The following is a 15,805-nucleotide window of genomic DNA, read 5'->3' as shown; positions in this document are numbered from 1 at the left end:
TGCACACTAACTGAAATATTTCAGGTCTTTTATTGTCTTAATACGGATGATTTTGGCATACAGCTCATGAAAACCCAAAATTCCTATGTCACAAAATTAGCATATCATTAAAAGGGTCTCTAAACGAGCTATGAACCTAATCATCTGAATCAACGAGTTAACTCTAAACACCTGCAAAAGATTCCTGAGGCCTTTAAAACTCCCAGCCTGGTTCATCACTCAAAACCCCAATCATGGGTAAGACTGCCGACCTGACTGCTGTCCAGAAGGCCACTATTGACACCCTCAAGCAAGAGGGTAAGACACAGAAAGACATTTCTGAACGAATAGGCTGTTCCCAGAGTGCTGTATCAAGGCACCTCAGTGGGAAGTTTGTGGGAAGGAAAAAGTGTGGCAGAAAACGTTGCACAACGAGAAGAGGTGACCGGACCCTGAGGAAGATTGTGGAGAAGGGCCGATTCCAGACCTTGGGGGACCTGCGGAAGCAGTGGACTGAGTCTGGAGTAGAAACATCCAGAGCCACCGTGCACAGGCGTGTGCAGGAAATGGGCTACAGGTGCCGCATTCCCCAGGTCAAGCCACTTTTGAACCAGAAACAGCGGCAGAAGCGCCTGACCTGGGCTACAGAGAAGCAGCACTGGACTGTTGCTCAGTGGTCCAAAGTACTTTTTTCGGATGAAAGCAAATTCTGCATGCCATTCGGAAATCAAGGTGCCAGAGTCTGGAGGAAGACTGGGGAGAAGGAAATGCCAAAATGCCAGAAGTCCAGTGTCAAGTACCCACAGTCAGTGATGGTCTGGGGTGCCGTGTCAGTTGCTGGTGTTGGTCCACTGTGTTTTATCAAGGGCAGGGTCAATGCAGCTAGCTATCAGAAGATTTTGGAGCACTTCATGCTTCCATCTGCTGAAAAGCTTTATGGAGATGAAGATTTCATTTTTCAGCACGACCTGGCACCTGCTCACAGTGCCAAAACCACTGGTAAATGGTTTACTGACCATGGTATCACTGTGCTCAATTGGCCTGCCAACTCTCCTGACCTGAACCCCATAGAGAATCTGTGGGATATTGTGAAGAGAACGTTGAGAGACTCAAGACCCAACACTCTGGATGAGCTAAAGGCCGCTATCGAAGCATCCTGGGCCTCCATAAGACCTCAGCAGTGCCACAGGCTGATTGCCTCCATGCCACGCCGCATTGAAGCAGTCATTTCTGCAAAAGGATTCCCAACCAAGTATTGAGTGCATAACTGTACATGATTATTTGAAGGTTGACGTTTTTTGTATTAAAAACACTTTTCTTTTATTGGTCGGATGAAATATGCTAATTTTGTGAGATAGGAATTTTGGGTTTTCATGAGCTGTATGCCAAAATCATCCGTATTAAGACAATAAAAGACCTGAAATATTTCAGTTAGTGTGCAATGAATCTAAAATATATGAATGTTAAATTTTCATCATAACATTATGGAAAATAATGAACTTTATCACAATATGCTAATATTTTGAGAAGGACCTGTATACTGCTGTGTACTCACCGAATACATTTTTAACCAAGCAGTAAGCAAGACGGTGTCTGTATTTCATTGTAGTCAATGTGGCTGCCACTTTTTGTGATAAGTTAAAATTGAATGGTTTTTCATTGCTGTAGACCTAATTACAAATTAATATGATTGATTTAAGAAGTCAGAGCTTTTAACACCGAAACTTTCATAGGGAGGGTGTCCTGGCTGCGATTTAGCGCCCTCTGCAGTTCTATGATGGTATTACACAGGTGCCTTTCCATGTGGCCTCTACAAATTCTCTTCAGAAGTGGTCATAGGAAATACAATCTTCACCATTGTTAAGTTTGAGGTTATAAACGCCATATGCTTGTAAATGTTTACATTAAAAATGGCATTGCTTCTTTTCCCTTAAAATAATTCTGTCCAGGTAATGGATGAATAGATACAACATGTAGACAATGGGACAGGAAATCCAAATACCATCCACAGTTTTGCTAGTCACTGAGTAGCTCTCTCTACAATCCTTGTTTCCTGTTATTTTCTTTAAGAGAATTCAAAAAACAGTTGATTTCTTCATAAACTCTAGTGTGCATACACTTTCAAATGTAATTTTTTTGCACTCAGGATTTCTGAATGGAATGCTGTCATCAAATATAGTCATTCAGTAAATATGAAAATATATTGCCATGTCGCTTGTTTGTCAGATTAAACATGCCTTTTGAAAATAACCTTGAGGCACATAAATACAGGTCCTTCTCAAAATATTAGCATATTGTGATAAAGTTCATTATTTTCCATAATGTAATGATGAAAATTTAACATTCATATATTTTAGATTCATTGCACACTAACTGAAATATTTCAGGTCTTTTATTGTCTTAATACGGATGATTTTGGCATACAGCTCATGAAAACCCAAAATTCCTATCTCACAAAATTAGCATATCATTAAAAGGGTCTCTAAACGAGCTATGAACCTAATCATCTGAATCAACGAGTTAACTCTAAACACCTGCAAAAGATTCCTGAGGCCTTTAAAACTCCCAGCCTGGTTCATCACTCAAAACCCCAATCATGGGTAAGACTGCCGACCTGACTGCTGTCCAGAAGGCCACTATTGACACCCTCAAGCAAGAGGGTAAGACACAGAAAGAAATTTCTGAACAAATAGGCTGTTCCCAGAGTGCTGTATCAAGGCACCTCAGTGGGAAGTCTGTGGGAAGGAAAAACTGTGGCAGAAAACGCTGCACAACGAGAAGAGGTGACCGGACCCTGAGGAAGATTGTGGAGAAGGGCCGATTCCAGACCTTGGGGGACCTGCGGAAACAGTGGACTGAGTCTGGAGTAGAAACATCCAGAGCCACCGTGCACAGGCGTGTGCAGGAAATGGGCTACAGGTGCCGCATTCCCCAGACCTGGGCTACAGAGAAGCAGCACTGGACTGTTGCTCAGTGGTCCAAAGTACTTTTTTCGGATGAAAGCAAATTCTGCATGTCATTTGGAAATCAAGGTGCCAGAGTTTGGAGGAAGACTGGGGAGAAGGAAATGCCAAAATGCCAGAAGTCCAGTGTCAAGTACCCACAGTCAGTGATGGTCTGGGGTGCCGTGTCAGCTGCTGGTGTTGGTCCACTGTGTTTTATCAAGGGCAGGGTCAATGCAGCTAGCTATCAGGAGATTTTGGAGCACTTCATGCTTCCATCTGCTGAAAAGCTTTATGGAGATGAAGATTTCATTTTTCAGCACGACCTGGCTCCTGCTCACAATGCCAAAACCACTGGTAAATGGTTTACTGACCATGGTATAACTGTGCTCAATTGGCCTGCCAACTCTCCTGACCTGAACCCCATAGAGAATCTGTGGGATATTGTGAAGAGAACGTTGAGAGACTCAAGACCCAACACTCTGGATGAGCTAAAGGCCGCTATCGAAGCATCCTGGGCCTCCATAAGACCTCAGCAGTGCCACAGGCTGATTGCCTCCATGCCACGCCGCATTGAAGCAGTCATTTCTGCAAAAGGATTCCCGACCAAGTATTGAGTGCATAACTGTACATGATTATTTGAAGGTTGACGTTTTTTGTATTAAAAACACTTTTCTTTTATTGGTCGGATGAAATATGCTAATTTTGTGAGATAGGAATTTTGGGTTTTCATGAGCTGTATGCCAAAATCATCCGTATTAAGACAATAAAAGACCTGAAATATTTCAGTTAGTGTGCAATGAATCTAAAATATATGAATGTTAAATTTTCATCATTACATTATGGAAAATAATGAACTTTATCACAATATGCTAATATTTTGAGAAGGACCTGTATACTTTTCATTAAGACCACTTTTCTTTATCAAAAATGTGTTTCTTAGTCTGATGTAATCTTAAATATCAAGTTTTTCAATAGCTGTAGGTGGAAAATCATAACAGAAAAAATACTTGAAAACATCCATCTTTGTGGAATTAATCTAGACGATTTGAGTTTCTCTTAGAGAAATATATTAATTTTTCAATAATATTCTTACTTAAATTGGTCTGTAAGTGGTGAGACAGGAGTGAGTGCCTGCTATTAAGGATGGAAATCTAACATAAATGAATTTTCCAAATCATTGACTTGTCCTACTCTGTCTTAAATTCATAATCATAAAAAATAAATGTCTGGATAGTGGAGGCCAGTGGAGGGGGAAGGAAACTGTAGGGTAAAAATATAATACAACTAATTTATGAAGCAGCCTATAAACACCAAACGTTTATAAATTTAAATATCTACTTCTCAAATATGTTACATCAATACAATGTCAGTGGAACGCAAAGTAGTATAGTAGACAAGATTTTCTAAGCAGGTATCCATGATTTAGGTTTTTGCAGTCAGAATTACCTTTTGGACAAATTATATCAATGTTTTTATTCACGTTTTGGGCTTTTCATTTATATACTGCTTTTACATTGTTTTTTGTAACATTTTTCTATACTTGGTAAGGGATTGTTTGTTCATGACTAAATTCTACTTAGAATTGGCTGAAATTTTTGTTGAAATGGGGACAAAAATACATTCATCATAGGTGAGCTGTCAAGTGTTAAAATGGCCACCAAAAGTCTTAAAAACTTTTAGAAAGAACGTATCTGTGTGACTGAGATGAACGGTTGTACAGGAAAGCTGCCAGGGTTTGAGGTATTAAAGATGGATTAGTGAAGTGCAGTCATGGGAAGATGAAGGTATACCCTATTTCAAGTCTAGTTTTATGTATCAGAGCATAATAAAAAATTATGTGGTCTTCACCAAGTTCTCCAACGGTTTCCACACTGCGATTGTTTCCTGATTAATAATACACGACTCCCAATTTACTGTTTCAGGTAACAGGTTTATGGCCATTTTTATGCACTGTTCTCTTAAGGTCCTGTTTTTTAGTACTTAGTACTTTCAACATTGCACAGCCTGGCCATGGGGTGAATTTCCTGGGACGTCCCCTCTAAGATTAGCAACTGTCTTCTATTTGCCTGATACCAAGTATGTGCATATAGGCTACAATATGGCTTGCATTCTGGATAAAAATGAATTTTTAGTTTGGACTCATCTAAAATTCTAAATATGTGAGAAACTGAGTTTTGAGTTTTCAATACCTGTAAGCTAAAATGTTAGCAAAATTATTTACTAATGAAACATTGTCTTTACACGTTATTTCCTCAATTGACCTCAAATATCGCGAGATACATGACGTTAACCACTTGTGCAAGCGCCGGGGTTTCGACTGGAATCTGGAAACAGCCTCCGCCGTCCTTCCTTTCATTCTTGTAATCCGTCTGCGTAGGGTGTGCTCCGGAGCTAGCCTCGGCACACATTTTATTATTATGAAACAAACCAGAAGCTAGTGAGTACCCGCAGACATATTTTTATAAGAAAAGCTAAAATCGGTGAAGCAGGATTTGATTTGCCAACCAAGCAACGCGAAGAAGACGCTGCCTTCGAAAAAGAACGAAAGACGGAACGACGAAAACGGTGTTAGCAAGCTACGTTACTAGCGTCATTGTTGAGAGCGCGGCTAATTAACGATAGCCTGTTAGTTTATTCCATTTTCGTTCCTGGCAGATTAATTGATACTGTTTGTGTCTCATTGCATCGATAGCTTAGCGCCCTCTTTGATTTTGAAGGAGCTAAAATTCTCAAATTGTGACATCTAAGCCATATCGGGTAGGCCGCGCTCCGACATTTTGCTAATCGAGCTACATATCCCACGTTGTTAGCAGTTGACGTATTGTGTCACTTCTCTTTTGATTTTTGCAAAAAAAGAATAGGGAAACGCGTATTTAGATTAACCACCATTACGCATCAAGCTCATTAATTGACAACAAACGTCACCCGACATGAATCCCAGCGCGCCTAGCTACCCCATGGCCTCCCTCTACGTAGGGGACCTGCACCCAGACGTTACCGAGGCCATGCTCTACGAGAAATTCAGCCCGGCCGGACCCATCCTCTCCATCAGAGTGTGTAGAGATATGATCACCCGCCGTTCGCTGGGATATGCATATGTTAACTTCCAGCAACCAGCTGATGGTAGGTTATTTTTTAAAATAATGTAACATGTGAAAGTGGACATGCGGTTCTGTCAGTCTCTTTTTAAACATATGATCTAGCCGAATCTTCATTTCAGTAGGTGTTTAGGTGATAATGGTTATAACGATGCTTTTGTTAAATAAGTCACTTGTACTTCACAGGGTGTCTAGTGTTATTTCCATATAGGAAGTAATATGTTTTTTCATGTTTTATAGCTGAACGAGCTTTGGACACGATGAACTTCGACGTGATTAAGGGCAGGCCTCTCCGCATCATGTGGTCTCAGCGTGACCCCTCATTGAGGAAGAGCGGGGTGGGAAACATCTTCATCAAGAACTTGGACAAGTCCATTGACAACAAGGCCCTTTATGACACCTTTTCTGCGTTTGGAAACATCCTCTCTTGCAAGGTAGGTAGCAGCATATAGGAATAGTGTTTGGTTATTGTATATATGGACTTATTGCATGAGTTAGGATTTCACAAGGTTAAAGCTAGTTTGAAATGCTTGGCATGCATGGTGTGTGTAAATGTTTTTAACATCCTTAAATCTGTCCTTTCTAAGGTGGTTTGTGATGAAAATGGCTCTAAAGGTTACGGTTTTGTGCACTTTGAGACCCACGAGGCAGCTGAGCGTGCCATTGAGAAAATGAACGGCATGTTGCTCAATGACAGAAAAGTGTAAGTGGTGGAGATTGTTACACTTGTTTTAATAATATGTAAGGGAAACCTGATTAACAATTTACTCCTAACTCAAGTGCTATTTGTGTTTGCCTGCATCTTGTCAAATGCACCTGTTCAGTATACTTGGTTTCAAAACGTTTAGGTAGAAGCTGATCAGCAAAACTGGTCAGATGAAAATTTGTTATTCATCAAATCAAGTATCTTTAAAATACAGATTTTGGAAAAGTCACTCTGGCACAAAAAAAATAAATTACAATTTGGGTGTACTTGGGTCAACGCAGTCTGTATTTGTAAACTTCGGCCATTTTATATTCCAGTGTGCAACTTAAGTGCATGCTTGAATAGCTGAAGAATACTTTGATTTTGCAGAAGCTCATAGGGTACCTGTAACATTATTTGGTCTACCTAACTGTTTTAAATATTTTGGAACCTGGATTGTAATGTCTTCTTAATGCTTTGTGATTTAATAGATTTGTTGGCCGCTTCAAGTCACGTAAAGAGAGGGAGGCTGAGCTCGGGGCACGTGCCAGAGAGTTCACCAATGTTTACATCAAGAACTTTGGAGAGGACATGGATGACGAGAAGCTGAAAGAGTTATTTAGCAAATATGGTGAGATGTCAAGATTTCAGATGCATAATATTTAGAAGCCACTAGCTAACAAGTGTGGAGTGGCTGGAGAAATGTGTTCATTAGCCTTCCTGTTTTTCAGGTCCTGCTCTCAGTATCCGGGTTATGACCGATGAGAGTGGCAAATCCAAGGGGTTTGGCTTTGTCAGCTTTGAGAGACACGAAGATGCACAGAAGGTTAGCATACATTCCACGCAATTTTACTTTCAAGCCTTTTTCGTGAACATATGTTCTTTTGTTTTTACCTTTGCTATTTGATTTGAATTGATAAACAAGTCTTTTGCTGAATGTGTTTTGACTTACGTTTTTATGGCTTTGCAGGCTGTAGACGACATGAACGGCAAAGAACTGAACGGCCGACAAGTGTATGTGGGTCGTGCGCAGAAGAAGGGGGAGCGCCAGAATGAGCTCAAACGCAAATTTGAGCAGATGAAACAAGATCGCATGACCAGATACCAGGTGTGTCTTGGCCCCTTTACCATTAAACATCATTCATCATGTTTACAGGGTTCGGTAAAGATATTTTGATCTGGAAAATTAAAAGTAGAAATTTGTCAGGCAAATCCGGTCAGTATTATGACGTCCAGCTAACCTTGGGTTTATCTCTGTTCACTGTCACAAATATGATTCCTTTTTTATCTGTATGCCTTTATGATAATCTAGCTGCAGAGATAAAGGTTTTTAGAGCTGATAATGTGTGAGGCACCCATTAAAACTGGTACAGAAATGTTAATGGGGTAGAACATTATGTGTATATAGTGAATGATTCTCTCCTCTGTCCCATCTCTGGTTGTCTTTGGGTTGGACATTATACATTTCAAAATCTTTTTACGCTGAAACTCATCAAGAGTAAGGTAAAAGGTTGTAGTTAGTTAACTGACTGAAGCAGATTCAGGTATACTGATCTAATTGTCATTTCTTTTCCAAATGACATCAGTATGTCTATAAATACATTTTTTCATATTGTTGGTGCACTTGTACTTGTAGTTAACTTAAAATTCAAACCTTGTACTTGCAGAAATACACATACAGCCTTATGTAGGTATACAAAAAGATAACATAGTTGATCATCTACAAACTGATACAGGCGTGCATTTTTTAACCGCTACAGGAGCTGAACATGGCTATGGCCTGAACTGAAAAATCCGCTGCTTTATAGAGAACGCCAAATAATTCATAGTTTAAAGAAGATTCAGTTGCTCTTCAAAATCTTAAATATTTAAATTCCATTTCTATTTTAATTTTACCAGGGTGTCAATCTGTATGTGAAGAACCTTGATGATGGCCTGGATGACGAGCGTCTGCGCAAAGAATTCTCTCCATTCGGAACCATCACAAGTGCAAAGGTTAAGGCAGTTTTCTAAACATGAGCTTTATTCAGACAAATAACACGAATATTTTGGGGTAATCAGTTTTTTGACAATGTAATTAACTCTTTTTCCACCCCTGCTATAGGTGATGATGGAGGGCGGCCGCAGTAAAGGTTTTGGCTTCGTGTGCTTCTCTTCCCCAGAAGAGGCCACTAAAGCTGTTACAGAGATGAATGGGCGCATTGTGGCTACGAAGCCTTTGTATGTGGCCCTGGCTCAGCGGAAGGAAGAGCGTCAGGCCCATCTTACCAACCAGTATATGCAGAGGATGGCCACAGTTCGTGCTGTGCCCAACCCTGTGCTCAATCCCTATCAACCTGCTCCACCTTCGGGCTACTTCATGGCAGCTATACCGCAGGTGAACCCCCAAGCAGCTGATTAACAGAGTTTTCTAATATATAACTTCCTACTAGTGCTTTCATGTGGCTTTGTATTTAACCGTACATGTTGGGCTTGTTCCTAGGCTCAGAACCGTGCTGCATATTACTCTGCCAACCAGTTGGCCCAGCTTCGCCCCAGTCCTCGCTGGGCAACCCAGGGAGTGCGTCCTCAGCGTAAGTTCTAACTTACAGTAATTTCATTCTTAAAAGATGATGATATTTGTGCGTTAATTGTGCGCCATTCTGCTGCTTTCTTCAGATTTCCAAAACATGCCCAATGCCATGCGTCCGTCAGCACCAAGGCCACAGACCTTCAACACCATTCGCACTACTACTGCCACCAATACCCAGGTCCCACGCATGATGGCCTCCCAGCGCATGCGTAAGTCTTTCAGATTACAACATCCTAATACAGTTATCCCTCTCTGTGGTTTCAGGGTGCCTTATTATTGCATTTTTAATTAAGCGTTTGTTTCTGGTGCTCCCTTTAGCGACTCAGGCTCTTGGCCAACGCCCTGCCAGTGCTTCCGCCACTACCGCCCCAGTCCGTGCCATGCCTCAGTACAAATACGCCGCTGGTGTGCGCAATCCTCAACATATGGCCTCCCAGCCACAGGTCCCCATGCAGCAAGTAAGAACACTATATACTATTAGTTATTGACATAGTTAATGCAGAGACTTGAGTTTCATAAGTTCTGTGTTTCTTCTTTAGCCCGCTGTCCATGTCCAAGGTCAGGAGCCCCTGACTGCTTCCATGCTGGCCGCTGCACCTCCTCAGGAACAGAAGCAGATGCTGGGTGAGTAAACCATCTGCTCAGATGGAGGGCTTTGGGAAACCAATGTTGTGTAGTCTTGTAGCTAATTCACCACTGTCAGTTGAATGTGTTTTTTTGAATTCGGTTGATAAAATAGTTGACTGCTTCCTTCCGTAGGTGAGCGTCTGTTCCCCCTGATCCAGAATATGCATCCCAGCCTGGCGGGCAAGATCACCGGTATGCTTCTGGAGATTGACAACTCAGAGCTTCTTCACATGCTTGAATCACCCGAATCTCTGCGCTCCAAGGTTGGCTGATTTGTTAATCTTTGACGTATTTATTTCCTTTTATGTAGGGGATTACTTTTAAAAACCTCAAAGTTTTTCTCATGATTAAGTAGAAATCCTTCATTTGCTCTGGGGTTCACAAAATGTTTTGTTTCAGGTGGATGAGGCTGTTGCTGTGCTCCAGGCCCACCAGGCCAAGGAGGCTGCTCAGAAGTCCACCACCCCTGCCGGTGTTCCCAGCGTCTAAGGTGCGTACAAGCAATCGGATACAAACGTTTTATGGAGCTTACTGAGAAAATTATGCAGTCTAACCATTGTCCTAAATACTCCTGTCTTAAATATTTAGGCTCTTTTCTTTCTCTTGCAGCTTGAGCATTTTGAAACCTGCTTCACCGATGGAAAAAGAGAAAAAAAACTTAAACATCGAAAAACCTAAAACTCAGAAAACATTGCAAAATGATAAATTATTTCTTAAAAAAAACGAGTCAATCTGCCAGGTCTAGAGATGGTTTAACTAGATCTTGATCATAAACAAAAATTTGTTTAAAAAAAATAGCAAAATAGATAAAATTGAAAATTGTAATAAATTTGAATGCATTCCTCTGTTTTATGTCATTTTACTGCGTCAGTGCTCAAATTGTCAGCAATATCAGGGAAATGGTTGCTGAGCATTTTGAGGTGATTTGTATCGCAAACTACTGGCTGTAATAAACCGTCATTCGAAAATATGTTTCCTGCTTTGTGTCTTATTGTTAACACAATTGCCCTTTTAATAAGATAACCACTTTCATTTATCCCATGTTTGCAGAAAGCTTTCAGTTTAATGGCTTCACTACCTTCCTCCACTAGGTGTCGCTGTTATTTTGGGTAGTGTTAAGTGGATCAATCTGTTGCTGTTTGTTAGATGTTCTGTATTCAGATGATTTAACTAAAGAGGATGTTGAACTGATGTTAGCATTCAACATAATTTATTTTAGAAAAGTTTGAAAACTTGCCAAATTACAGGTCCTTCTCAAAATATTAGCATATTGTGATAAAGTTCATTATTTTCCATAATGTCATGATGAAAATTTAATATTCATATATTTTAGATTCATTGCACACTAACTGAAATATTTCAGGTCTTTTATTGTCTTAATACGGATGATTTTGGCATACAGCTCATGAAAACCCAAAATTCCTATCTCACAAAATTAGCATATCATTAAAAGGGTCTCTAAACGAGCTATGAACCTAATCATCTGAATCAACGAGTTAACTCTAAACACCTGCAAAAGATTCCTGAGGCCTTTAAAACTCCCAGCCTGGTTCATCACTCAAAACCCCAATCATGGGTAAGACTGCCGACCTGACTGCTGTCCAGAAGGCCACTATTGACACCCTCAAGCAAGAGGGTAAGACACAGAAAGAAATTTCTGAACGAATAGGCTGTTCCCAGAGTGCTGTATCAAGGCACCTCAGTGGGAAGTCTGTGGGAAGGAAAAAGTGTGGCAGAAAACACTGCACAACGAGAAGAGGTGACCGGACCCTGAGGAAGATTGTGGAGAAGGGCCGATTCCAGACCTTGGGGGACCTGCGGAAGCAGTGGACTGAGTCTGGAGTAGAAACATCCAGAGCCACCATGCACAGGCGTGTGCAGGAAATGGGCTACAGGTGCCACATTCCCCAGGTCAAGCCACTTTTGAACCAGAAACAGCGGCAGAAGCGTCTGACCTGGGCTACAGAGAAGCAGCACTGGACTGTTGCTCAGTGGTCCAAAGTACTTTTTTCGGATGAAAGCAAATTCTGCATGTCATTCGGAAATCAAGGTGCCAGAGTCTGGAGGAAGACTGGGGAGAAGGAAATGCCAAAATGCCAGAAGTCCAGTGTCAAGTACCCACAGTCAGTGATGGTCCGGGGTGCCGTGTCAGCTGCTGGTGTTGGTCCACTGTGTTTTATCAAGGGCAGGGTCAATGCAGCTAGCTATCAGGAGATTTTGGAGCACTTCATGCTTCCATCTGCTGAAAAGCTTTATGGAGATGAAGATTTCATTTTTCAGCACGACCTGGCACCTGCTCACAGTGCCAAAACCACTGGTAAATGGTTTACTGACCATGGTATCACTGTGCTCAACGTTGAGAGACTCAAGACCCAACACTCTGGATGAGCTAAAGGCCGCTATCGAAGCATCCCGGGCCTCCATAAGACCTCAGCAGTGCCACAGGCTGATTGCCTCCATGCCACGCCGCATTGAAGCAGTCATTTCTGCCAAAGGATTCCCGACCAAGTATTGAGTGCATAACTGTACATGATTATTTGAAGGTTGACGTTTTTTGTATTAAAAACACTTTTCTTTTATTGGTCGGATGAAATATGCTAATTTTGTGAGATAGGAATTTTGGGTTTTCATGAGCTGTATGCCAAAATCATCCGTATTAAGACAATAAAAGACCTGAAATATTTCAGTTAGTGTGCAATGAATCTAAAATATATGAATGTTAAATTTTCATCATGACATTATGGAAAATAATGAACTTTATCACAATATGCTAATATTTTGAGAAGGACCTGTAGATAAAACTTACATTTCTGAACTTTGAAGGTCACCCCACCCCTCACATAAAATGCATATACTCTTTTAGCATGTCATCTTTCGGCATGTTTTCCCCTGTTTTAAAACCATCTGTTTCCCACCCAGCTCTGAAGATGATGCCCTTGTAGTAAATATTGGCAGCAGAGAAAATGTACTTCCCTGGTTCCAATAACCCAACCAACCGGAGCAGATCTTGAATCACGGGGCAGAGAATAAAGCATTTGCTGCCAAATGATGTAGTTCTAACCAGATCTATTTCTCTTCCGAGTTCAAGTAACCAAATACATTTACATTTCAATTACACATTTACAATGAATTCTTTTGTCTGGAGGATTTTGAAATGTGTTTACCTTCCCTAAATGATCTTATGAATTTAAAATTTGTTTTAGAAGGAAACGGCTATGCTTATTGTACTTGAATGTACAGAATGTAAAAGATAAATGTTTCATTTTCTCTTAAATTGCTTGATGAACACAGGTTTCACATAATTATCTCAATCTTTGATTGGCTTTGGTGTTCTGAAGCTGTCATATCTACCTCCCCAAGCCAGAATATTTCATGTATTCTGCCCATGAAGTACCAAACTAAATTAAAGAGGGAATGTGAATAGTCACATCAGGTAAAAACTTTATTCAGGTGTAACTTTTACTCTATTTCAATTAAGTACAATTTATCAGTTGGTTTCAAAAATCATTCTCATGTTTGGTGCTTTTATTTTTTACTCTTGATCTCTGGGGATTATCATATGTAGGTAGAAAAAAGTCCCTGCAGTTGCATGCTGTTCTTTCTGTACATGTTTAGTAAGGTACATGCTTGATGAAGATGAGGCATTACTGAAAAGTGAATGACTTGATGCAATTAGCAAGGGGTTCTTAAATAACGGTTTACTGACTGGGCCTTATAAACTCAATTTGACTCCACTGTAATAACTAGGATCTGTTCAGTGTTTCACTACTTTTTGCACAACTTATTGTTCTCTACCAAGGAGCTTAACTGCAAAATTCACAACAGTTGTTTGGCCCATAAATCAACAAATACATTTCCTGGTTCAATCAGAGTTGGTATTTAAACAGTTCTCATCAAGCTGTTCACACTTTGACATAATGGAACCAAGATGATACCTAAAAATTGATCAACAGTACCTCACCACTGTGAGGCTTCAAACAGGATGTTCTCAGATGAAAATGGCCACTGAGCTTAAAGTGTCATCAGCAGGTTGCAACAGAGAGACTGTTAGGCATAGAAGTGGATGTCTTTGGCCACATCCCAGACTGATGGCTGCTTCATTGTGAACAGTGCCCTGCAGAACCGGAGGATGAATGCCACTCAACTCTGGACACATTTAAGGGAGGAGAAAAGCACCCAAGTGTCACGTCTGACCATTTGAAACTTGTTTACTTCAGTGTGGTCTGCGTGCTAGACGACCTGCTAGGATACTTTACCACACCACCAGGCGCAGGCATCATGGTCTTGCATGGGCCAAGGAGCATTTACACTGGATGAGGGACCAGTGGGCCTCAGTGCTGTTCTCTGATGAAAGTGGATTCATGTTGACCAGGAATGACGGCCAATAATGATATTGGAGATGTCGAGAGCTTTATGCATCAGACATTGTTGTCGTCAGACAAGCCTTTGGTGGTGGTGTTACAGTGTGGGTTGGTGTGTCTGGTCAATACAGAACTGTCCTACACTTTGTGAATGACAAGTGACTTTGTGACTTGTATCTCATTTACTAAGTGAATGAGTGACAAGCCTATACTGTTTAAAAAAACATAATCAGAATCTAAATATTTTATTGATCCCAGGGGGAAACTTCTTGTGTTGCAGCTGCACCCATTCAAGAAACATAAAAGGGAATATACAAAAACTCTAATTAAGCTAACTAAACCTAACAATAAAATGTAATATGGGTAAGAAGTTAAATAAAAATTTTAAAAAAAGTAACAATGTTAAAAAAAAAGGTAAATGTGTAAATGCACATATATGAACTCCTATGTAAATCTGTACAATATATGTATGCATGCATGTACACTACATACAGAACAACATAAATAATGTAGAAATGGTAATAATTCAAGTTATTGCACATATATAGATTATTACAAAGATAATAAAAAAGTACCCAGATCCCATCAAAGGAGGTGTTAAACATTAAGGTGGGAGTTTAAGAGTCCAACAGCCACAGGTAATCACTTCCTGTGGTGCTCTGTGGCATATTTGGTGGAATTGGCCTTCCACTAAATGTGCTTCTATGTTTGACCAGTGTGTTGTGAAGTGGGTGGAAGACATTATCCAAGATGGCAGGCAGCTTTGTCAGCATCCTTTGTTGAGCCTGTTGGCATCCGGTACCCCCAGCCTGCTGCCTCAGCATGCAACACCAAAGATCACACTATCCCCCACAGACTCATAGAAGATCCTAAGCATAGTCCGGCTAATGTGGCAGGACCTCAGTCACCACAAGAAGTGGAGACAACTCTGGCTCTTCCTGTACAGGAAGTCAGTGTTCTTTGCACTCCCAGATGTTTGTAGTCATATACATTGTCCACACTGTCCCCCTGGATGTAAACAGGAATCACCAGTGCCAGTTGTGCCCCTGCAGGAACAACACGGCCCTAATTTCATCTTCAAGGATGACAATGCTCCAGATCATTGAGGTCGCATCATTAAAGAATGTCTGCTGGAGACCGAGGTACCTCGAATGGAGTGGCCTGCACTTTCTCTAGACTTGAATCTCATAGAAAACCTATGGGGTCAGCTAAGTTGCCATGTAGAGACTTGTAACTCTGTACCCCAAAACCTCACTGACCCAAGGGCCGCCCTTCAAGAAGAGTGGGATGCAAAGCCTCAAGAGACAATAAGACGATTTGTGAACAGCATGAGATGTCGTGAAGCTGTAATTAATGCTCAAGGGTACATGACACATTGACATTTTTGTTGTGGTATACCCACCACTGTTATTGGCTTTTGTTTGAGATGAAAAAGTCATCATTACAAGGTTCTACCTAAATGCCCTACTTTCATGATATAATGTTACTGTAGTGTGAACTTTTTATGTTTGACGTAATTTTCCCCCAAAAGCCAAATA

General features: G+C 40.8%; 1 protein-coding gene across 1 annotated transcript; it reads left to right on the top strand.

Moving 5' to 3' along the window:
• Positions 1 to 5,240: 5,240 nt before the first annotated feature.
• Positions 5,241 to 10,876, top strand: LOC124866278 (polyadenylate-binding protein 1A). Its single transcript, XM_047361989.1, has 15 exons — positions 5,241 to 6,047; positions 6,263 to 6,456; positions 6,610 to 6,725; positions 7,199 to 7,338; positions 7,439 to 7,533; positions 7,678 to 7,815; positions 8,607 to 8,702; positions 8,812 to 9,084; positions 9,190 to 9,280; positions 9,366 to 9,488; positions 9,598 to 9,737; positions 9,819 to 9,903; positions 10,039 to 10,169; positions 10,306 to 10,396; positions 10,516 to 10,876. Exons 1-14 carry the CDS (start codon positions 5,855 to 5,857, stop codon positions 10,393 to 10,395), a joined length of 1,905 nt encoding a protein of 634 aa, XP_047217945.1. The 5' UTR covers positions 5,241 to 5,854; the 3' UTR covers position 10,396; positions 10,516 to 10,876.
• The last annotated feature ends 4,929 nt before the right edge of the window (positions 10,877 to 15,805 follow it).

This window comes from Girardinichthys multiradiatus, chromosome 3 (assembly GCF_021462225.1).
Source record: "Girardinichthys multiradiatus isolate DD_20200921_A chromosome 3, DD_fGirMul_XY1, whole genome shotgun sequence".
NCBI classification, from domain to species: domain Eukaryota; kingdom Metazoa; phylum Chordata; class Actinopteri; order Cyprinodontiformes; family Goodeidae; genus Girardinichthys; species Girardinichthys multiradiatus.
The sequence above is the reverse complement of the archived record's forward strand: the minus strand, read 5'-3'. Positions and strand labels throughout refer to the sequence as shown.

Bases quoted from the DNA above. Each gene is read 5' to 3' on its own strand.
- LOC124866278 (XM_047361989.1), top strand. From the start codon at position 5,855: ATGAATCCCAGCGCGCCTAGCTACCCCATGGCCTCCCTCTACGTAGGG. The intron at 6,457-6,609 runs GTAGGTAGCAGC...GTCCTTTCTAAG, and splicing joins GAAACATCCTCTCTTGCAAG to GTGGTTTGTGATGAAAATGG. The intron at 9,085-9,189 runs GTGAACCCCCAA...GCTTGTTCCTAG, and splicing joins TCATGGCAGCTATACCGCAG to GCTCAGAACCGTGCTGCATA.